This window comes from Pseudopipra pipra, chromosome 1 (genome assembly GCF_036250125.1).
Source record: "Pseudopipra pipra isolate bDixPip1 chromosome 1, bDixPip1.hap1, whole genome shotgun sequence".
Classification (NCBI taxonomy): Eukaryota; Metazoa; Chordata; class Aves; order Passeriformes; family Pipridae; genus Pseudopipra; species Pseudopipra pipra.
In genome coordinates this window covers 129209861-129232303 of record NC_087549.1, presented here as the reverse complement: position 1 = coordinate 129232303, position 22443 = coordinate 129209861, and the positions used below count along the sequence as shown (strand labels likewise).

The 22443-nt window shown below is 36.4% G+C and overlaps 1 protein-coding gene across 5 annotated transcripts in view; it reads left to right on the top strand.

Annotated features, from left to right (window-relative positions):
• NXPH1 (neurexophilin 1) overlaps window positions 1-6935 on the top strand; it is a 143807-nt gene extending 136872 nt beyond the window's left edge. For all 5 annotated transcript variants that reach the window (XM_064676482.1, XM_064676473.1, XM_064676491.1 and 2 more), the window contains one exon: window positions 5003-6935. In XM_064676482.1, coding sequence (XP_064532552.1) covers window positions 5003-5764 — 762 coding nt within the window. In that variant the 3' untranslated portion in view covers window positions 5765-6935. The remainder of the gene's footprint in view (window positions 1-5002) is intronic.
• The last annotated feature ends 15508 nt before the right edge of the window (window positions 6936-22443 follow it).

Sequence of the window (22443 nt, the reverse complement as noted above, 5' to 3'; positions counted from 1 at the left end):
GCTGTCCTGCCTCGATAATGGTTCAGCTTACTGTAATGTCCATCAGTACTTTTTAACGTGTGTTGTTATCTGAGTTATCTTACTGAGGAAAGAAAATTCTAAATTCTTTTATAGAGAGCATATGCAAACACAGTGCTGCCAAGTTCTTGCAGTGTTATGTCAGCAAAAACAATCTTGGTTTTGATTAGTTATTTACCTGAAGAGAGAGATTTATCACCTTGAGTATTAGATTGATTGTTTATATTTTGATTTGCCCTCAAGTAGTCACACATTTGGAGGAATAAATGCATAATTTCTAAACCAATACTATAATTATAGGTAATGAACTGTAATAGAGCTAGAATAAAAGGAAAAGAGTGAGAAATCAAGAGGCATTCTGTACCTTTTTGAATTACTAATTTTTTAATCTCTAAATTGATCAGCCTTAAATTAATGTTGATACACCTATGGTTGATTTTAAACTGCGAAGAGGGCCTAAATCATCACTTGACACTTTCATGGATTCCCAAGATCCTTTTTCAATTTCATTTTCTCTGCTCCAAATGTTCAGGTTTGACCTGACAAAACAGTCAGGGCTCAGTGTCTTGAAAGAGAATTCCAAAATTTCTGAGACAAATAAACTGCCTTTCCTTTAGGAAGTCCTAAAAGAACTACATATATTCATTAAAAAATGTTTAATGATGTTAAACACCATTCCAAAAAAATTTTCACCTTCAAAACAAAGAATACAGAATGAATGGAGTATTCTATTTTAATGGATTCAAAAATTTATTACAGAACAATTTCTGTCTTTTTTTAATGATGCTTTGGGATATAGTGCCCAGTGAAACCACAGTCTTTGCTTCTCCATAGAAGAAGCAGAAGAAATGGAATAGAAATTTTTCATTATTCATTATTCATAGGAAAATAGCTACCAAGCAGTCAGCTCCTGGTACTTTTTGGATATCAGTAGACTTTACTAGGTAGTGGAAATCTGTACTTTCTATTAAAAGTACAAGACCAGAACCAAATGTCAGTCTGTCATGCTTAATGATTGCTTTTCCAATGACATTCGCACCCTTGGATAAGCATTTCTGGATCTTTTTGCTTCTTTACTATTTTTCTATATGGACATTTTTGCCATCATCATCATTCAAATCCAGTTCTAACTATGCATTCACGGAGGAAATCCCCCTACTCAGCCCTCTTGCAACATTGATTTATTGCACTGCGGTGGGGTTGTGGGTTAACACTGGTGGGCAGCTAGGTAGCTCACAGGTCTTTGCTTACTTTCTACCTTTCCCCTATGGGACAGAGGAAGAGGAATGGAAGAATAAAAGCAAGAAAACTTGGGAGTCAAGATAAAGAAAAGCTTAATAAGTGAAGGATAAGCGGGAGAGAAGAGAAAGAAAAGAGAAAGAGAAGAGAAGTGAGAAGAGAAAGAGAACAAACCAGAACAAGTGATGCAAAGTCAATGCTCACTAACTCCCAGGGGTAGGGTGGTGACCAGTCAGTTTCTGAACAAAAGATGGTTAACCCCCTCTAAACCCAGACTTTTAATTGCTAAGCACGATGTTACATATTATGGAATATATCTTTGGTTAATTCAAGTTCTTTGCTCAGTTGTGTCCACTCCCAATCCACTGTGCACCTCCCCAGTCTATTCACTTGAGGGACCAAGAGAAAAATAGAAGGCCTTGGTGCTGGGAAAACTCTGTTCAGCCAGAGCTAGAACATTAGCATGCTGTCAGCATGTGGGTCAAAAGTCTAAACCATAGCACTGTATGAGCTCCTATAAAGAAAAATCGACTCTATCCTAGCTAGAGCCATTACAAGTGGGCCAGACTTCCTCCTGTTTCATTACAGAAGTGACACTTCGCTGTGGAAGAGAAGGCAACTCTGGTTATAGTGAACTAATTTATGAGGTAGAGTATGCAAGTTTCTGAACTATATGCAGATACCATCAAGGAAGAGGACAAAAAAAACCTCTATAGAATTTAGGCTGCTGGCTGTTTTATTATCCACTTGAAATCAGCTCTTTTTCCATGCACCACTAGAATAGGTCTATGTTTCAGTTTCACACTACTAAGGGCAAAATCTCATGCATTTGTACACTCTTTCCTGTATTATTTCAGCCTTGCGTTTGGAAAGCAGAGATCGAAGAAAGTTGTGGATCGGTTCATGTGAAAAAAGTGCTGCATTTGCAGAAATTCTATTACACAGCAATGCTCTGTGTTATTGGGTGTGTGAGTCTCTGAGGATACATATAGCTACTTTCTATAGCACATAGTATACTAACAGTATATGAGAAAGCAGTTGGTTGGAAAATGTTAGCGAAGAAAAATGAATTATAGAGCTTTTTTATTAACCCTTGTGGGCTGTTTTTTTAGTGCTTACACAGACACTTGACTCGGGAGGGCAGGTTCAGGCCTTTAATCATGAATATAGCCAGTTATCCACACTGAAAATTGCAAACAGAGGTCTCGGGGCTAACTGCATGACCAGAAGTCTTTCAGGTATTACAAAATCGATGACAGTAACAGTCAATTGTATCTGTTAGATCAGGTATGAAGCAGTATAGAATGCACGGAATCTAAATCGTCTATTTCCATGAAATATGCTGGCTTTCAAAAAAACACTTTTTTCAATGTTATTCAATGTATTGGATCAGTCAGCAATCATTTCAGAAAATATCTCCTTCCTTTCCTGAATGTTCAGTTTTATATATCTGAAAAAAAGGAGACACTTCTTTTAAAGTCATCTTGTTACTTGGAAGATACTCTTGCATCTTGTTACATGGAAGTTGTAGTGTAATCCTATGAAATGTAAATAATTGAAGATGAAGATGATTGAAGATGAAGAAAGAAAAACAAAGATTAAAAAAAACTGTGAGCAAAGAAAACTACGGTGATAAGCAGTCCATATCCTACCTACAGATTACGAGCTCTGCTGGCTAACTGCTTAGATTCATAGCATGTTGACAGATTCATGCTAGACAGGCACATTTTTCCTTTTAACCACATTTCTTTTCTTATTTTCCCTCTTTCCCCATATGCCACAGAAAAAAAAAATATATTCTGAGTCTCTTTCTCTCTTCCTGTGACATTTTCATTGCTGCTTCATTAACCAGTGCACCATCAGTGCATTTTATTACAGCTTCTCTCCTGGCTCACTGTGTTGATGCTAAAATGTAACTATGAACTGGCTATCGAAATGCTAGTCTGTGTTTAATCCTTCTGTCCATTCAAAAGATGAAGAAGTAATATCTTTGGCAAAATTCTGAATTAAACCCATATTTTATCTATTATCCTTTTTGGCCCACCAACTTGAAATTAACTGGGGAGGTATAGTGTGGGGTGTGACAGACTTAATTATCTATGTATTTACTGTAAAAGGCTGGGGGCACATCTCCTATCTAATTAGTGTATTAAGACAATTTAGACTGATTTTATGTATATGCCTTCAACTGACCTTGAAAAACTACTGAAGTTAATGAAAGCATGCTTCAATTTCAGAGTTTTTAGGAAATGAAAAGGCCATGCTATGATAGATATCCTCTGTGACATATACCTGCAGTTGTACCAGAAGGGAGGGGACATGATTTAAATACTATCTGGTTTCCAATGGGTTTCCTGGGTAGGGAATGCTCTCAATTCATTTTTAAGTGAAGAGAAAGATGTAACTGCAAGTATGATAGAAGCATGTAAATCAGAGGAATAAAGGAGGCATATTCAGAATCTCATATGTAGCCGTGAAAAGGGAAATAAGAAACGTGATGGCCTCTTCAGAGCAGTGCAAATGTTAGAAAATGGGGCAGTGTGTGTGGTGAAAATTTTCAGAGGGAATGGAATAACGTGTCGTCAGTCACTTTGCATCCACCCGCTGCCCCACCAATTCCAGCACTCCCTGCAACACTCCATCAGAGCTCTCTGCCAGTGCTGCATGTTAGACAGCTGCGAGCCTGCATCTGTTTTCTGTTTTCCACTCAATTAAGGCAAAGAGAAAAACTATAAGTAAGACAAATTGCTCTGACAGTAAATTTTGTGATAAACTATGTCTGAAATATATGATTTTGTAGGAAATTGTGCAAGACTTTGTCTTCTTTTAAATGTGATTTTGCAAATTTTTTTCATTAGTACTTTAAAATTGGTGGCCTTATTTTTCTTGTAAGTACACAAAAGGCTTTCTGTCTTACACAGATCACTATTTGATTTGGGGAGGAAATGGTGAAAAAAGAAATGAAGCAAGGAAGGAGAAATGCACGTCATACTAGATACAGACAAGGCAAATCAGTAGCTAGTCTGTAAGGGACTATAAGAAAAGACTGTGACTCCTCCTGTATTAATTGAGGTGGATTACACAGTATGTACAGCTGTCGATGTCAAACTCATTAAAATTTTCATTATTCTTTATTTATTTTGTAGTTGTGACTGAGGGTCCCAGTCAAGAACACAGACCAGTGTGTACTCATAAAAAGAGTAGGGAAATTATATTACTCTTATTAGATTCATAATGACATGGCTTCTGAGCATGGTCAGGCTGGCACCACCAAGACAGCACCCTGACAGTGGACACTAGGGGCAGCAAAAAAAAATGAATGTGACTCTGATAATGGAGAACACAGCCACTTTGCAGAGAGAACATTCAAGCCAGAATGCTTCACTCTGAGATGCCCCATACAGCCACATACAGACCGAAGGATGACAAGGCTATGTACCTTGTTTTTTGTAGTAATTCGTTACCTACTCATCACTTACAGACATCATAACAGGAGAATATTTTGAATGTCTTGGGATTAAATCTGAAGGGCAGTGTAAAAAACTGGCAAAGGAGAATTAAGTAATAACTCCTTGGAAAATAGAGGAAAATAGACATTTCTGGTTTGGTTTACTGAGTAGAGACATATAATTTAATTTCTCAAAAAAAAAAAATTCCCTATGATTTTGAAATATGGTCATTTTGGTCTCAAGTGGTAGCATTACATATCTCAATATATCTTCTCCTTCTTCCCTTCTTTTTTCAGGTTACCTGTGCAAATTTAACAAATGGAGGAAAAACAGAACTACTAAAATCAGGAAGCTCCAAATCCACACTGAAGCATATATGGACAGAAAGTAGCAAAGACTTATCCATCAGCCGACTGCTGTCACAGACTTTTCGTGGAAAGGAAAATGATACAGATTTGGACCTGCGATATGATGCCCCAGAAACTTATTCCGAGCAAGATCTCTGGGACTGGCTGAGGAACTCCACAGATCTGCAAGAGCCTCGACCCAGAGCAAAGAGACGGCCCATTGTCAAGACTGGGAAATTTAAGAAAATGTTTGGCTGGGGAGATTTTCATTCCAACATCAAGACTGTGAAGTTAAATCTATTAATAACAGGGAAAATCGTTGACCATGGCAATGGGACATTTAGTGTTTACTTCAGGCATAACTCCACTGGTCAAGGGAATGTATCTGTGAGCCTAGTGCCCCCTACAAAAATAGTGGAATTTGACTTGGCACAACAGACAGTGATTGATGCCAAAGATTCCAAGTCCTTTAACTGTCGAATTGAGTATGAAAAGGTTGACAAGGCTACCAAGAACACACTCTGCAACTATGACCCTTCAAAAACGTGTTATCAGGAGCAGACCCAGAGCCACGTATCATGGCTCTGCTCCAAGCCCTTTAAAGTAATCTGTATTTACATTTCCTTTTATAGTACAGATTATAAACTAGTACAGAAGGTGTGTCCTGATTACAACTACCACAGTGACACACCCTACTTCCCATCAGGGTGAGGACCAACTTCTGTCTGAGACTGAAGCCTGGGGAATAAGAGGTTGTATGACAGGTCTGTAACCTCAAGGAGGAAGGCCACATCTATTGCCTGGAATGTGTCTACCTGCTGCTGCTGCTGTCAAATGGCTGCAAATATGTTAGTGGAAAACAATCTGATGTAATTTTTGCCCAGTCAGCTCCATGTATCAATCTAGGTGTAAATCACTATGGATTTGAAATAAAACCATACACATACACAGAGACACATACTTTTCAGTGCACATTACTGAGATTCCTATTAAGAAAGCTTTCATTGTCTCATGTCTAAGGTTTAAGGATAACTTCTCATCGAGCAAAATGGATTAACTAGATAGAACAAGGTTTCTAATGCAGACTGTTATGGAAATCTCCTTGAAAGTCCTTTGAGTACATGCCAATCAATAATCCCCAGTCATGCATTCTACTGCTTGAAGTAGCTGTACTGGTAAACAATACTGTAGGAGTAAATACTTGTTAAAATGGGAAAAATGTGTGTCTAGAGCTCAGTATTTCTTATTATATGAACACAGCAAAGCGTCATGACTTTTTCCAGCATACAGTAGGCACATTCGAGGTGGTGTTAGGTGGCTCTTTTTCCGTGGAGTGAGCCTCTTCCTAGTAAAGATGGGCAAACATTTGGAATTTACATGTGAGCAGACATACTGGTTTCATGTTTCTCTGACTCTTTAAGCTCTGATTCTTTAAACTTGTTTGAGTTTAGGCCAAGTTACTTAAAAACTGCAATTGATCTCTAAGAAGGAAAATGCCTGGCGGAGAACATGTAAGTTATAAGTGGCTGTCTTATCTTTATTACAAAATATTGTAACAAATTCAATATCCTAGTCTTCATTTGTATGAATGGTTTGTATTGTACATAATTTAACCAGTGTTATTTGAGCTGCTTATTAATATTAACTTGTAATTGTCTCTCTGCTTGTTATTGGTTAAAAACAATCAAGGAAATGAGGAATCCATTTTATCAATGTAGCTGTAAACTCCATTAAAAGACAGAACTATGTACAAAGCATTTATTCAGCTAAAGTATTGTTGAAAGCTATACATATACAACATTACTACAGTCTGTCTGTATTTAGATATTTTATTTCCAGAGAAAAATGAACTGTATATAAAAATAAAAAATCCATAAGTTGAGTTTCAATATGTACTGTGTAGATAGTAGTTTAAATGGTTCTGACAAGCAGATAACACTCCAAGTCTAATATGCTTTTCAATACTGTCTCTTTGCGTATGCACATATATATATACCTCTATCTATAAATTTGTGTGTGTGCATGTTTGTGCGTGTATATGTACGTGTGTGCGTGAGTGTGTGCAAGTACTTATATATGTTGAACATGTAAAAATTTCTTGAGCCCTATTTCTAGCAAGCAGATTTTATTACTGAAGGGTCTTGCTAATTGAGTAGAAGCCCCCACTTGGATAACAAATTACAGGTGCAGGGCTTTGTTTAAAATGATCCATTATGATTTAAAAGTGGGAAAACATGGAGCCACTCTCTGTGTCCACAGGCCTGTCTTTGCCTTAATTCTAGCCTTCTCTGAGGTACTGATCTCTCTTTATGGAATGAAGAGATCCCGTTTTATGGTACAAAGGAATTTTCTTCCTATAAGCAAAAAGCTCATAGCTTTTATATACATATATTTTTTTTCTTTGTGTGTGTGTGTGTGTGTGCGTATAGAGGAATACTTTACACCCAGCATCCAGGGAACCAGCAAATAGAAGAAGTCCATGCCTAAAAGAAGACTGCCCAAAGAAGAACTCAGTATTTCATATCATATCTTTCAGAATTATCATTCCTGGTAATGTTTTCTTCCATCCTTCCTCCCTTACCTGCAGGTTCTGTGCTCTTGTGTCAAAGCTGTGAATGCAGATATGGGTCAGCTTCCAACTATGCCCAGTGTTATGAACAGCTTCTCCAAAATCCCAATAAACACTCCAAGAAGTGAAAAGTTTGAAACAACTTCCAGTTGTGAACCCCTCTTGCTGAAATGTGCAGAATCTAAATGAGACTGAAATAAAACAAGTGGATAACATTATTGAAAGTAAATGTTTTCCCACTGATGTGTGAGTAGGAGAGGAGACTTCCATATTATTATTGCTTTGGCTTCTTCAAATAGATATGCCTGTGGGAATTTCTTCACCAGGTATGACATTTCCCAGGACAAACTTGTGACCCTTGACCCTGTGCAGATTTGGAGAAAGAAATTGTCCAAACCATGCCATCCGTATTCTGATCTCACTCAGAAATATGATAAGATACAAATTTTTTTTAATTTGACAGGAATTGTGATTAAAATGGTAGTGTTTAGCACTTGTGCTCTATGAAAAGTACTTGTTCTGAATATAAACCATAAGTTATTTGTGTTGTTACCAGTAGTTAAAACTTGGGTCTATTAAATCAATGGGAATTTTGTTATTGATTTCAATATAAATTTCCATTTAATAGTATGTTGAACTCCAGTGTTAAATATGATTAGCAATAGTAGCAATCTGTATTATAATTGAACATTACATACTTTGTGTTCTTGTTTATATTCCTGAAAAATGGATGTGAAATACTATTGCTGGTACAGTTTCATTATTTTCTATATTTTTAAAACTTCCCATAAATTTATGAAATATATACATTCTGTTAATGTGTAAATATTTGTCCTCTTTTCAGGTAACATCCATACAAAGAAAGAATTATTCGTCATGCAATGATTTTAATCCTATTAATTATGGTAGTTGGTACTTTATCTGCCTCTATCACAGTTAGTCATATTATTATTTAATCTTAAACCTTTGAAGAACTTGTTATTCTTCATAAGCATTCTTGAGTTTGAACTTGAAAGAGTTCTTTTGGTGGTTGGGTTGTGAAACAGTGATCTAATATCAAAATAGATAATGTATAACTTAGGTGCTAGTTTATTGCATTTCATTCAATCTATTTGGGAAATATTTTGTGTTTGCTAACTTTGTTAAAGAATGTTTTTGGTTTTGCCATTTGAAAAAGGAATTTAATGAACGTGAATGTGGTAATTCAGTTAAACAATGTATGTGTGGGTATCTGGGTCTTGCACATGAACAATGCCTTAATGGAGTGCTAGGCCAGGCAAATGTTGCCACAGTATAACTCACTAAATCTAGACATAATAAAGATGTATATCTCTAAAGATATATTTTTTAGGATTAAAGAAGTTTAAGTTATTTATTTTTAAGAAACCAAGAGACTGTTTCTGTTTTTTGTTTTGTTTGTTTTTTGGGTTTTTTTTACCATTTATATCATGCTTTGCGTCTTATTTTCACTACAAAGAAATCACAAAAAGGGATATTTTAATGGAACCAATTACCTGGTGCAATTACCAATTACCAATAACCTGGTGCAAAAATACATGGATCATGCACTTGAGCAAATATCAGTATATTATACTTGCCTTGCATGGATCAGTGATATAATTTATGTGCAACTTCCTGTGCTTTTGAGAAAAGGAATCCAAGATATAGGAAACAGGTGTGCAAAAAACCACTGCAAAACTCACTGATCAAAGTTCTAAACAGTGACGGAAAGCTGTAAGATATTCCCTTGTTAGTGTTGTCAAAATACTTGAACATGAGACAGAAAATATGCCTCCTCATGAAATTGCTTGTAAAGTTTTATCCTTTTCTCCCCTTTTATCACTGATAGTAAGCAAATTGATAAATTCATCTTTACACAGACATTGTTTTTTAAAGTTTCCCTTGCTTAAAAGATATGATGTCAGAAAATGTTGAAAATTACTCTAGTAATTTACAATAAACTAAGAAATATTCAAACTCTATTTATAGGAGAGCAGAATGGAAGTCTTCTTGTGTTCAAACTCATGTTAGCCTAGAGATTTAAGTAATACTGCTGGAGTAATTTGGTCAGAGGGCAGTTTTACCATGATTAATCATGATATCCTCATGTGTCCTGAATCCTATGTTGTAACTTGCAATTCTGTAAGAATATCATAAACTGCTCCGAAAATTATGTGTTAGAGAATTGTGTAGGAAAACAAGGATTAAAAAGTATCTACTACTCTTACAGTAAAATCAATCTAAGGCTTAGAAACATGATCTGAAGAATTATTCTTCACCAGAAGAGAATGAACCTTGGTCTTTGTATCATATGGATCAGTCTATGTCCTTCTATGGCAGAGGTAGCAAAATTGTATCTGACTTCGTTTAGTAATGGAAGAGAAGCTTTTCTCTAGTGATTTGTACTTAACTACATGTCTAGCACTGCCAGAGACCTCTAATGGCTGCATCAAAGATTTGTTGTGCTAGGAACTGCATAATACAGAAATGCATATGATATCTATTCAGGAATAATTTTGATGCCAGAACTCTTAATTTTGAAGACAGTATACTGCAGAGTTCTTGTGAACCATGTATTTATAAATTTAAAGCATACTGTTTAAGATTTTTTTGAAAATATACACAGTTCACAAAAAAGAGAGATACATAAAATGAGATACAAAATCTCATACATACATCAATGACATATAAACAACCCTGACCTTTCACAAAACTTCTGATTCAGTCTGGAATTCATGGGAAGTGTAGCTTTTCCTGCAATGGAAAATTTAATTATAATTTATGCTAAAGTCTTTAGATGAGTTACTGTTATGTCTTTAATTTATGAATATGAATACTATTTCCAAAAACATTTTGACAGTGGAAGCACAGAGTATCATCTAATAAAAAGTATTTTCCTTTTTTCTTTTTTTTTCTTTTCTAAAGGGGCAATATCTTACTGAAATTATGCTAAAATTGACAGACTAAATAATTTTCTAGGTAAAATTGAGAAAATAAATATTTATGTATATGATTAACACTCTTTTCTGTTCATGAGAGGAACGCTTACTAAAAATAAACTGTCATTTGTAAAGTTACAATAAATTGTGGGACTGTGGGAATATTGTGTTTCCTTGGGTAATAAATATCTGACAATATGATCTAATACATGTAGCATGATCCCTTCAAAAGGTTTGATGCATACTATGGCTAAAGATGACATTTTTTCATCTTTTCCTGTATTCTATGCTAATTAGTTAAAGTACCCAAACTAACAAGAACATTACTTTGTTTTGTACAGGAGTTAATTTTCTCACTGGAAAATATCTATAAGATTTTTTAATTCTGTTTGAAAGGCGGTGAGATCTGGTGGATCTCTGTTTAAGCTTGGACTAGTGCTCTGTGTATGGTATACATAATCTTAAATCCTTTATATTAGTTTGCCTTTGGGATGAAGAAAGAAATGTAGTTTTTTGTAGGTGCTTTGGATCAGGAGCAAGCCAATGACTCACCTGAACTTTAATTTTAAGAGTACTATGGTCCTGTTGTCAAAGAAAGTATTTGAGAAGATGGAGCATGTATGAGATTTATTCCTTGTTCAAAGTGTACTTCAGGCATGTATCAAATAGAATATTGCTATGAGGGAAGGCTTTAGTGGTGTGTGAAATGAACTTCTGTCTGTTGTTAACAGGAAATTAGAGGGACCAAAAGAGAATTTATAAAGTCGAAACAGTTCATACACATCACTGAAGATGTGGAAATTAGCTATCTCAAAAAAAAATCAGAGACTACGTCCAGTATTTTATGAAAGGGTTATTGAGTTTCTGGGAAAAGCCCAACGTATTTACAGATCTGTTCGTTAGAAAACAAGTAAAACTAGACTTAGGCATAAATAACATGAGATCTTTAGTTCCTCATCTAGGTCATAGCAAAACTAAAATGAAATGCAAAAGACTATGTAGAAACAGGTAACCTGGGGAAAAATGGGGTCACTTATGAAGCATGAATAAAAAGCCATTTTAATTATTTCAGTCTCCAATAGCTACAGTTGTGATGAAATTTATTATGCCATATTTAGAAAGCATTTTTGAATTTCTTGCATGAAAGTATTTTGATTAGTCATAGAGTGGGGAGGTCTTGAAAATAAAAAAGGAATTTTTTGTAAGGAAGTTTCTACAATTGCAACATACTCCCTCCAGTGGCGTATGCTCTGGACTCCTTTCAACTGGTTACATGTAAAATCCAGAATTGTAATTGATGATAGTGAACAAACCAGAAATAATAGAACTTGACTTGCAGGGACCATGGTGATCTTGAGTTCTTTGCATGTTTGTTTTGCTGCGTTTGTTTGTTTCTATGTGTGTTTTTTTTTTAAACCTAGAGGTATAAGAAATGCATTTATATAGCAATAATTCACTTTAACACTCCAAGTGTGGAGTTTACTCATAAACTCTATGAAACAAACTGATATATAGGCATATGACATCAAGTGCTCTGGACTTTATTTTGCTACTGACCGGTAGGTCATGTCCAGTTAATAATGTGGACAGACTGGCTGTAGCAACACAACTTGTATATCAAATGAATTCGCAATTGAATCTTCCTTGACTTGAGAACAACGTTAGAAAACTTTTAGCTGATGAACTTCAATAAGTTAACTGTAGCTCTTCACAAATCCTTGTATTTTTCTCAAGAGCTCACCAAAATTTTTCAGTATCATCCCATATTATGGAATGATAATTTCTTGTCTGCGTATCAGAGACTTACCACTTCTTTAATCCAAACTATAACTGTGAGGAATGTTTTATTAAGTAATCTCTCATTTTTGAATGAAGTATTATTTTCTAAAACTTTTTCTACTATTCTTCTGCAAGTGTTGAGCAAGTTTCTACTTTTTTTACCCTGCAGACTATCCTGTTACTGAATTTACACTCCCAAAAGATTTTTCCTCCTATTGAGGTAAAAACATCCTGTTTGTTTATTCATGGGAATCACTCAAATTTTCTCAATTTAGTTTACTTTGCTAATTGCACAAGTATTACCTGTAAAGCTTCGTTTCATTAACCACTCTGAAAGAATAGTGTTGGTCTTTTCAGAACAACTCCTATTTCCTCAGTCTCTACTACAACTAAAGACTACAAATGAATGCAATGTTTTAGATGGAATTCCAATGATAAAAAGTCTCATCATCTTTAACAAACTTCCTCCACATTCATAGATACAATGGTCTCTTTCAGGTCTCAAACTGCAAAAAAATCACTGCTAATGAGCTCTCTGCTATTACTTCTAGTAGAAATGGCAAGCCTTAATTATACTACTTTTCAATATCCTTTCTCATTTATCATTTGAGTTTAGAAGTGGCAGTCTTCAGATATATTAGTGGTTACTTTCCTACACCACTACTTCATGCAACTCTACCTGTTTATCCCCATTCTCAATACATTTCTAACCTCAGAGATATAAGAATTGTCTGTGAACTTCATTAGCACATTACTTAGATTTACTTCTAGCTAACTGCTCCGATGTCATAGATAAGAAGTATTTTATTGCTGTTTTCTGATTGATTTCTGATGTGCCTTCTTCCCTGTTTGATGTTTCTTCTTACTCTATGTTTTGTTTGAAGTCCTTTTGTCTGTTTGAGATCAGATGTTAGTTGTGCTCCGCACTAATGTGTTTACACATAGGAGCGGATGAGATATATAATTACGTATTTTACTAAAACTGAGCTAATGAGCTGATTGCATCAACTAATTTAGAAATACTAAGCAACAAGTGGTAGTGGTACTTGTAATTAATCTCAGGTACAGACTTCAGTATGCCATAAAAAGTAGTTACTTTATTCATAGGTCTTGGAACCGATGTAAAAAAATGTGTTGCCTGTGTTAAATGTCACTAGTGATTTGCTTGGAGGTAGAAAAAATCAGTAATAAAATTTCACATCATTACGAGGAAATACACACTATTTCCATTTACTTTCACTCTATTTTTTGTATGTTTCTAGGTAGCAGGCTAATATACAGTTGTAATTGCCAGCCTGTAGGCTTAGTCTATTACTTTCAGTTCATCTTATTGTCCCCCAGATATTATTAACATTATTTTTAAAAGGCTTTACATTGTGTTCCTTTCGTTACTCTTATATGACTTAGAACATCTGACAACTAGTTGCCAACGGAAGTCAATTAACTTTCTGTAACTTTCACGTTTTTAATATGTAAATTTCCAGAACTTTTAGTTATCCAGTTGGCATACTTTAAATTTGCTCTCCACTCTTTCCCTAGCAGGTGTTGATTTTTCATCTCTCAGTGTAAGATCATTTCCATCTGCTATCTTTGTGGAAGAGAAACGCAGTCAACTCAAAGATTCATTGTTTTGGGTTAACTGGGTCCTAGTATAGGATGTGTTGAACCCAAGCTGTAAATTTAGCATAGAACCCATTCAATAATGCAAAGTATATATGGATAACTAGGAGGCATGTAGAATGCCAAGTAAATAATAATGCAAATGAATAATAAAACAACACATATAAATATAAGGATAATTTACATATAATTATAATTATCATACTTATTTATTGTTCTTTTCAATGATGAGAAACAACATTAAAATTTCTTTTTACATGTAGCAAAGAAGAGGAAGTTAAGTTAGAAGAGACACTGAAAAAAGGGTGGTAAACAATCAGATGTAAAATTAGAGTCCCAGTAACTTGCTGTCAGGCTTCACTCAATAGGTGTTGCTGGCCTGCAGCTAATTGCAAAGAATATATTTGAGCCAAGTACAGGCCACTAGAAGGTCTACATTTTAGCATGACTGATATAGATTTAAAAAGGAATAAAAGAGAGTATTAATACCAATGTCATAGTTATTTTTCATTAACATTGACTATGCTGGTTGTGGTGAATACAACTTGCTTATGCAGTAATGTTGTCTAACCTGTTATTCCACATTTGTGCAGTTATTTTTTTCTCTGGCAGAATTTCAACTGCCAATTTTCAGCAAGACGGTATAAATTTACAGCACACTCCATGTCAGCTTCCCCTGTGGATACTTGTAGCCCACACTAATGTTGGCTTCCTGCAACATGGGAAGTAGATGACACCACACAGAGCTATACTCACTACCTAGCAAAGAGTCAGCATGAAAAGTTAGTGTACTGTAAATTCATGCTTTAGTTTACTGTACTAATCTGTTCGGGTAGACAAGACCCAAGTGTAGTACTCTACACTTGTCTCTATTGAATTTCTTGTTATTGATTTCAGAGCAATCCCCACATTTATCAAGAAAAATTTGGTATTAAATAATGTGATTCTCTCCTTCCCTTTTACCTTTAAAAGTTACAGGTCTTTGTAGTCTTTAATGATATTGTAGATTTTTGCAAGATGGCACAGGTGGAATTTTAACATTGCCAGAGTAACTAACATGGCATTTTTACAGTTAAAGTTTTTAGACCACAATCACACAAGTTTAAAGAAATTATTAGCTGGAGACTGAACAGAACACTCAACAAATTATTCACCAGAAGAGATAACTTTCATCTGTTGGGGGCATGAGCTACTTTTATAATTTATCTTTTGGGAGGAAGAAAGGTCATAAACTTTAAACCTTAAGGAGATTCTTGCATGTAAAGTTGAGGCAGAGAAGTGTTTCTCTTGGAACTGGTGACAATTAATAAGGGCCTAATTCCTTTACATATTAATGAGTGAAATAATTCTCTGGAGAATTATATTTGCTGTTTCTTTGGGATCTTAGTTGAAAGTTTCTAAAGTATTAGAAGCACCTGTTACCTCTGGCCTGTTAGTATGCCTGGATCAGAGGCTTCCGTTTGGGAAAATGGCTTTTGTATAACTGTTAGATCAGCTGCCACATTTTAAAGGATACTACATGCCTAAGAGAAGCTATGTTATATGTTAATGGTACCTTCTTCTCAAAACAAGAATTTAGCTCTAGAAATATAATTTCAGTTTGCTCATCATTAAATTTTCATAATTTAGTTTTAAACTGAATTTGACTCTTCTTTATAAAATTTTTACTACAAATATTTGGAAAACAAACTCACCTACATCTACCCTTTACACTGTTTTACTATTAGCTATTTACCTCTGATGCTAATGTGGCTATCATAACATGTAGAGTAGCTTCGTGTGAAAACAAAGGTCCAGGTCTATTTGATTACTTGCAGACAGAGACAGACTTTGCCAGTGCTCTGCTCAGAATGGATAAAAGGAGGAAGCTGCATTAACACACTCTTCCATGCTAATAGACCTCTGCGATGGGTTCACATGTGAGAACATCACTGAGGTGATACAGCTGCACAGCTTTCAGGTTGGAGGGAAGTAAATTCACAGGACAAGTGAAGTCAGTTCAAGCCTGGCTGTAGAAAAGTGCATGAATAAATTTGTGGATCCTGGACTGGAACTGAGAAGTTATTTCATTTAACACTCTTCTGGTTTTGGCAGATTACTGGTAAAAAAAGTTTTTTACTTCTTCTTCTGGCTTGTTGTCTCCAAACACTCAGTCTTGTCTTTTTCTCTGAATCAGATCTCATGACAACTGCAGTATAAGTTGAATCAGTCCTCCATTCTATATTTCCTTCAAATAGGTGAAAAAAGGTTTCCCTTTTAAAATATACAGGTTTTATCCCCACCATTCCTACAAGAACCATCTGGTTACTCACTTGCTTAGAAAGTGGAAGATGTGAATTCCAGTTCAGAGTTTCCTACTACTGTCAACTTCCCCACTGTACCTGCCTTCTCTAAGGCTGTGATTTCTCTTCTGTTTTATGTGCTCTGAAAAAGCCTACCAGATTGAGCATCTCCAGGGTTCAAGAAGAGAAAAGTCTAGGGCTTAGGCATAGGTTACACATTCAAATTTCATTGTGGTTGGTCCTTAAGCAGAGTAGAAGCTTTCAAGTGTCCTGGAGTTTTATTGTTTAAAATTGTTAGAAGTGTAGGTTTTACCCTCTCTCCTGATAAACAGCAGGTGAACAACGACAATTTTGGACTAAGTCTTTCGGGGAAGGGGATCACAGAATCACAGAATATTCTGGGTTGGAAGGGCCCCACAAAGATCATCAAGTCCAACTCTTAAGGGAATGGCCCATACAGGGGATTAAACCCATGATCTTGGCATTATTAGCACCAAGTTTTAACCAATTGAGCTAATCTCGGAGATCTGGTTATTTGAGGTGACGGTGATCAGCTAAGCAAGAATTGTGTGAATTTTTGGGTTCAGTTTCATATGGAGAAGCTTGATGGGCTTCAAGATGCATTTGTTCTTCTGTGAACCTAATCTCTACAGCTTAAACAAAACAAATTAAAGACCATTTACATTGCAACAGAGGGCAGTGTCTCTGTCTCTATTTACTTGTTCACTGAACAGTCAATATGTTCAGAGTTTACTTGCATCATTGTTCCCTATTAGAACTAAAATTCCAGTTATTCTCAATTGCCTCACAGCCTGACAGTCACAAATTGGCTCATTTCTTGCAGAAATTCTGTCAGAGTTGGGTCTTTCTATTTTTCACTTAGTTGTATTTCTTATGTTATTAGTCCTCTATAACATCAGACTAAGTAGGAGATAGTGTGGAACCTCTCCTTTCCAAGGACTATGTCTTTGGACATAGTGAGGAGACAACAACTGTTGAGTAGCTCTTCCCTGTGGCACTGCATCAGCTCTTGCTTCCATGTGGTCTCTTCTCACTCATGCTGCTTCCTGCTGTTCAAAGTGAGAAGATAGATCTGACTTATTTTCCTAACTAAAAATGTTTCTGCATGCCTTATGCGAAGGTCCTCACATTTTCCTCTGCCTCCTTCACTACTGCTCTAGACAAATATGGAAGTGTCTTTTATTGTATGTATTCCACTTGAAGAAAAGCTTTTCTGCTGAGATATGCCAACATCTACAATTACAGGTCACTGTTTTGAAGTTTCTGAAAAAGAGCTATTGAAGAGCATCATTATTGCCAATGTCTACTTTGTAAGTTTGAACTATCAAATGCCTTTAGTGTATTGAAAAAATCATGTACAGACAATCTGAGTCACAAAGAGTAGTTTGGAAGGTCTGAAGACTGAAAATAAATTGTTGGTTTCTAAGAGATTTGACTGTAAACTGTGTCTGTCTGCCAATCATCTGAAGTAACCTATCTGGACATCATCCGCAAAAGGGTACAGTGTGTTTGATTTAAGAGTTTATGTTTTCTTTTATGTGTATTTTCAACTATGGAAAGAGATATCATGGTCTAGAATTTCACTGTTCAGGCAGGGTGCATTACATCACTTTCACAGAGGTCATAGTTACAAGGTCAAATTTACACTCTGAGGGAAACAAATCTTCTAAGTGTTCATACTGAGTTTTTGGTCTGCAATTTTGACATTCTTTTCTTAGATAAAAAACAATGACATTATTTGAAGTATGCAGTTTTGGAACAGTCTCAAATGCACATCTAAGTGTTCATGTGATATTCAACTTCAAGCCCACCAAAATTTGTGTCAAGATTCACACTGGAGTCACTGGATTTTCTGCCAGGATTTTAATGACTAGTACTACAACCCAAAGACACCACAGTCTAAATAAAAGTGTGACTGCCTCATAGACTAACATTATTAAATCTTCTCAATGAGACAAGATAGCTGAACCAATCTTTCCCTTGTTTTTGAGAGACAAGATTTCCCCGGTGGATGTTTTACTTGGTGGCTTTTCTTCCTCATCTTCAAAAATTAAACACCTCTTCATCCCATTCCCAGGGAACACAGAGTGTGATCTTGATACTGCAAAAGGGACAGTCCTACAAAACGAGTCTCTTTTCAGACCATTGCAAACAGAGGAATGGAACTATTGTTTTTTGATGTTTGTCATATGGTTATTTATTTATTGCTTGATATTACTTACTATTTGCATAATGGGATATATGATCATAGCCACTGTACAGCCAGAAACACAGACAGTCCCTGTCCCAAAAACTAGTCAAACTGAGATGGGAGTTTGAGGGTGTACCTTATGGATGCCAAAAGGTAAGGGAGGAGGAGAAGGAAAAGGACATACTGCCTAGTGTCTCAAAACTATCTCAGTGCTACTGCACCCTCTTTCTAAGATAAAATGATTCTATGATTCTATTCTAACCCAAGCCATTCTGTGATTCTATGATTCTAACATGGTGCTTTTTGACACCAAAGATTCCTAAAGGCCATCTAAGATTTAGATATTTGCTTTGTTGAGTAGAACAATACCTCAGGAATTGTCTAAATGGTCAGAGGCTGCCACTTGTACATTAACCTTCACAGTGCTCAAAGCTGATTAGACTGCCTCATACAAATAAATCTACTGAAAAAGCAAGAATTGTTAGCAGGCACACAGTCACATACAGACCTGTCCAAATGGCTCTAGAGTCTCAGCTACTTTTGGTGATGACTTATGCACTTGAAGAACGGATTTTATAACATTATCTTCTGGAGCACCTTCTATCAATTTCCAGCAGTTTGTCATTATCCAGGTGAGATACTAGGTAGTTTCATTTCCTCAAATTCTACAGAATTGCATTTAGTCTACAGGTAGTAAAAATGCTCTACAACGTGAAAGGACATATGAATTCTTAGTTTTCTTTATTCAGATGAGATCTCTGCTACCAAACCTGCTCTCTATATTGACAGACAGAAGCTGCAATACTTGATAGGCAACTTCTGAATCTATGAACTGGTGGATATCGTGGTTCAGTGACTACTTGAGTTATTTTAGGGTAGTTTGGAACATGTCATGTAGAAAACACAGTAAACTGCTCACTCAAGAGTTTGCAAGTTTATGTTTTCTCAGACCAATATAATTTTCTAATTCACTCTACTTACACTAAACTTGCTATCTATTATCCGTTGAAGTCCTTCTGATTATCTGAATTTTTAGTACATTTTGTGGCAGGAACCATTATAATACCTGAAAATATTTCCATCATTTATGCATATCCATAACTTCAAATGATTTTCTTCTAATGCAAGTTTTCTCTTTCATAGCCCTAAGGAATGTTCAATACGCTTTTGACAGCATACTAATTTTACGTGTAGTAGAAGAACTGCTGTGAGTGAGAACACTGTCAGTTTTGTAAAAGTGTTCAGCACAGTCCACATTTGAATCTGTATTTTTGATACACAGAATCTAAGTACTCCATTTCCATTGAAAATTGTCTTTAGAAAACATATTTCAGTTCATTTCACACTGTGTTAATTGTGTAACACACTGTAACCATTACCTTTTACCAGCCACAGTTGCTCATCTAATGGGAAATGATGACTTTAACAAGGAATTATTAGATCTGTTTGATCTGAGAATGCACATGTGGACAATGGGGGCTGCTGGCTGGAACATGCATCATTTTCTCCCCCTATGAGTACATAATTGAATTACAAGTCTCATTTTAGGCAGAAAAAAAAAAATTAGTACGGCTTATGCTTTGTAGCTAGCCCTGCTGACTGGTAAATTTTATGCAAAATTAGTAAATAAATGTGGGGCTTTTAGTGTTACCTCAAAGGTAGTTTAAAATATATCAGATTCTCTAAATGGAATTGAGGTAGGCAGAACTCTCTTTGTTGTAGGTCAGAAAAATTTTGGACTGTTTTTTCATTAAATGCTGCTACAATTTTAAAATTAGAGTTTGCTACAACCAGGAAGAACACAAGCAAGTATCAGAAGGTAATGTTTGACACTCTAATGAGAAAACTGTTTTTTTCGACAGTGTTGCTTTAAATAAGATATTTCTAGCTTTGTTTGGGGAAGTGAGAGACTTACATAATTGCAGTGAGACAGATGTTTCATGGGAACATAAGCCCTGCATGTACCATATTTAGCTTCATCATTACCTTCTACTCTTTGCTGGTGGAATAGTCATTATTTTTGTTCTAGAAACTGAGAAAAAGAAGTAAAATGCCACTATGAAATTACTTGAAATCTGAAGGTCAGTTTTTCATAAGTCACTGAGAGGCATGGGAGTCTTGTGATATCTACCCTGCACTGCTGTGACCAGAAAAATAGTTCTCTTTCCTAAGGGAAGTTTCTCCCATTCACCAGCTATACCAGTCTCAGCAGGGTTCTAAGTCAAGTGACCATCCCATTTTACATATTGGAGTGGACCTGAACTGATGTGATTATCTCAGGACCTGAGAAAGTACCTGTGAAACATCCCATCACAAGCTATAGCTGTAGCCCTAAGTCTCCTTGACAGTCTTTTGCTAGGGCTTTCAAAATAATTCAGGCTCCCAGAACAACAGATTGGTGCTTAGATTCATAGTATTGGCACGGCTGCTGTTTTCACAGCTATAACTACAGCCTAACCTCCCAGGTGTCCAATTCAGCTATGTGTATAGTCTCTTGCAACTGGCAGCTTCACAGCATCCAAAGCACTGCTGCAACTTTCCCTACTGATTAGCTGCTTGGAACACTAGCTCCAGCCTTGAGGCTTTGAAGATGGACTATTACAGAAACTGGGAACATCTAGTTTGTGAATGATATATAATTCACATAAAGTGCTTTCTATCCTGTAAACTCTGTAGCAGAAGGGCCAGATTAAAGTCCTTAACAGCTGGAACATCTGCATAACAGCCAAATGACACCAGCTGTGTCTGAAAGAGGTACTGTAAATGGGAAGAGAGACTGAGAAGCCTGATTTCATGTGAGATGTACAGTGGGACAAGTTATCTGTCTTGGTGTTATCAAATCCAGCTCAGTTTTTCTACTTCCTTCTCTCACTCTACTATGTGGTAGATTCTGGATGCCTACACAGCAGCTTAGTCAAATCTGGCTAGGATCACTGGCAGCATGTTTGTTGAGCTAGAAGACCCCTAAATCCTTCTAAAGATGGGGCCCAAAGACTTTTGTAAAAGAATCTACTGCCACAGATGCATGTGTCCCCAGGTGGTCCTGTGGATGTCTTCTCAGATAAATGTGAGGATCCTTGTGGCCTGCAGTGAATACTAGACTTTCAGGTTGGCACAGTTCGTGGAAGTGGTGCTCAGTAAATGCAGGCCTTGTAGCATCATGAAGTCCTAAGAGGCTAAGTTGCATCTGTGAGGTGGGATCTAGCTGAACTTGGGCTTTACAGGCCCACATAAAGATGGCAGTGCTGAACTCTGAGCTCAGTTCCTTGTGACTCCTGTTTTTTCATTCCTCCCACTCCCCTGGTTTCAGAAGCCCATATTTACCAAAGCTGGTCTTGAGAGCCCTTATATACTTCTGATACTTTCCAAAAGGAATATGGGATACATGGGGCACAGAATCATGAAACTTTCAGTGTTTCAGTCTGTGTCCATTGACTCTTGGTCTGTCACAGATCACCACTGAAAAGAGCCTGGCTCCATCCTCTCTACTGCCTCCATTTAGATATTCATGCACTTTGATGGGGTTTCCCCTGAGTTTTCTTCAGGCTCAATACCAGTCTACTCATCTGAGGGATGCCTCCGTCCCTTAATCATCTCTGTGGCCCTTCAGTGGATGGTCTCCAGCCTGTCGTCTTGTACTGTGGAACCCAAAGCTGGACCTAGTATTCCAGGTGTGGCCTCACCAGTGTTGAACAGAGGGGAAGGACTACATCTCTTGACCTCCTGGCAATATGCCTCCTAATGAAGGCCAGGACACTTAGTCTTCTTTGCTGCAATGTCAGTCACGTGCTTACAAAAATGTAACAAAAGATAAACAAAATGCTATATTTTTTCACTCCTGCCTAATCTCCAAACCCAAATAATTAAACATAGCTTTGCATAATTTTATTTTGTTAATTTTAAGCCAGCTTAACTGGGTCTTGCACTCAGCGTAGAACAAGCAAAAGTCGAAAGCTGTGTTGGACCACTGACAGTACTGCACTCTGGTC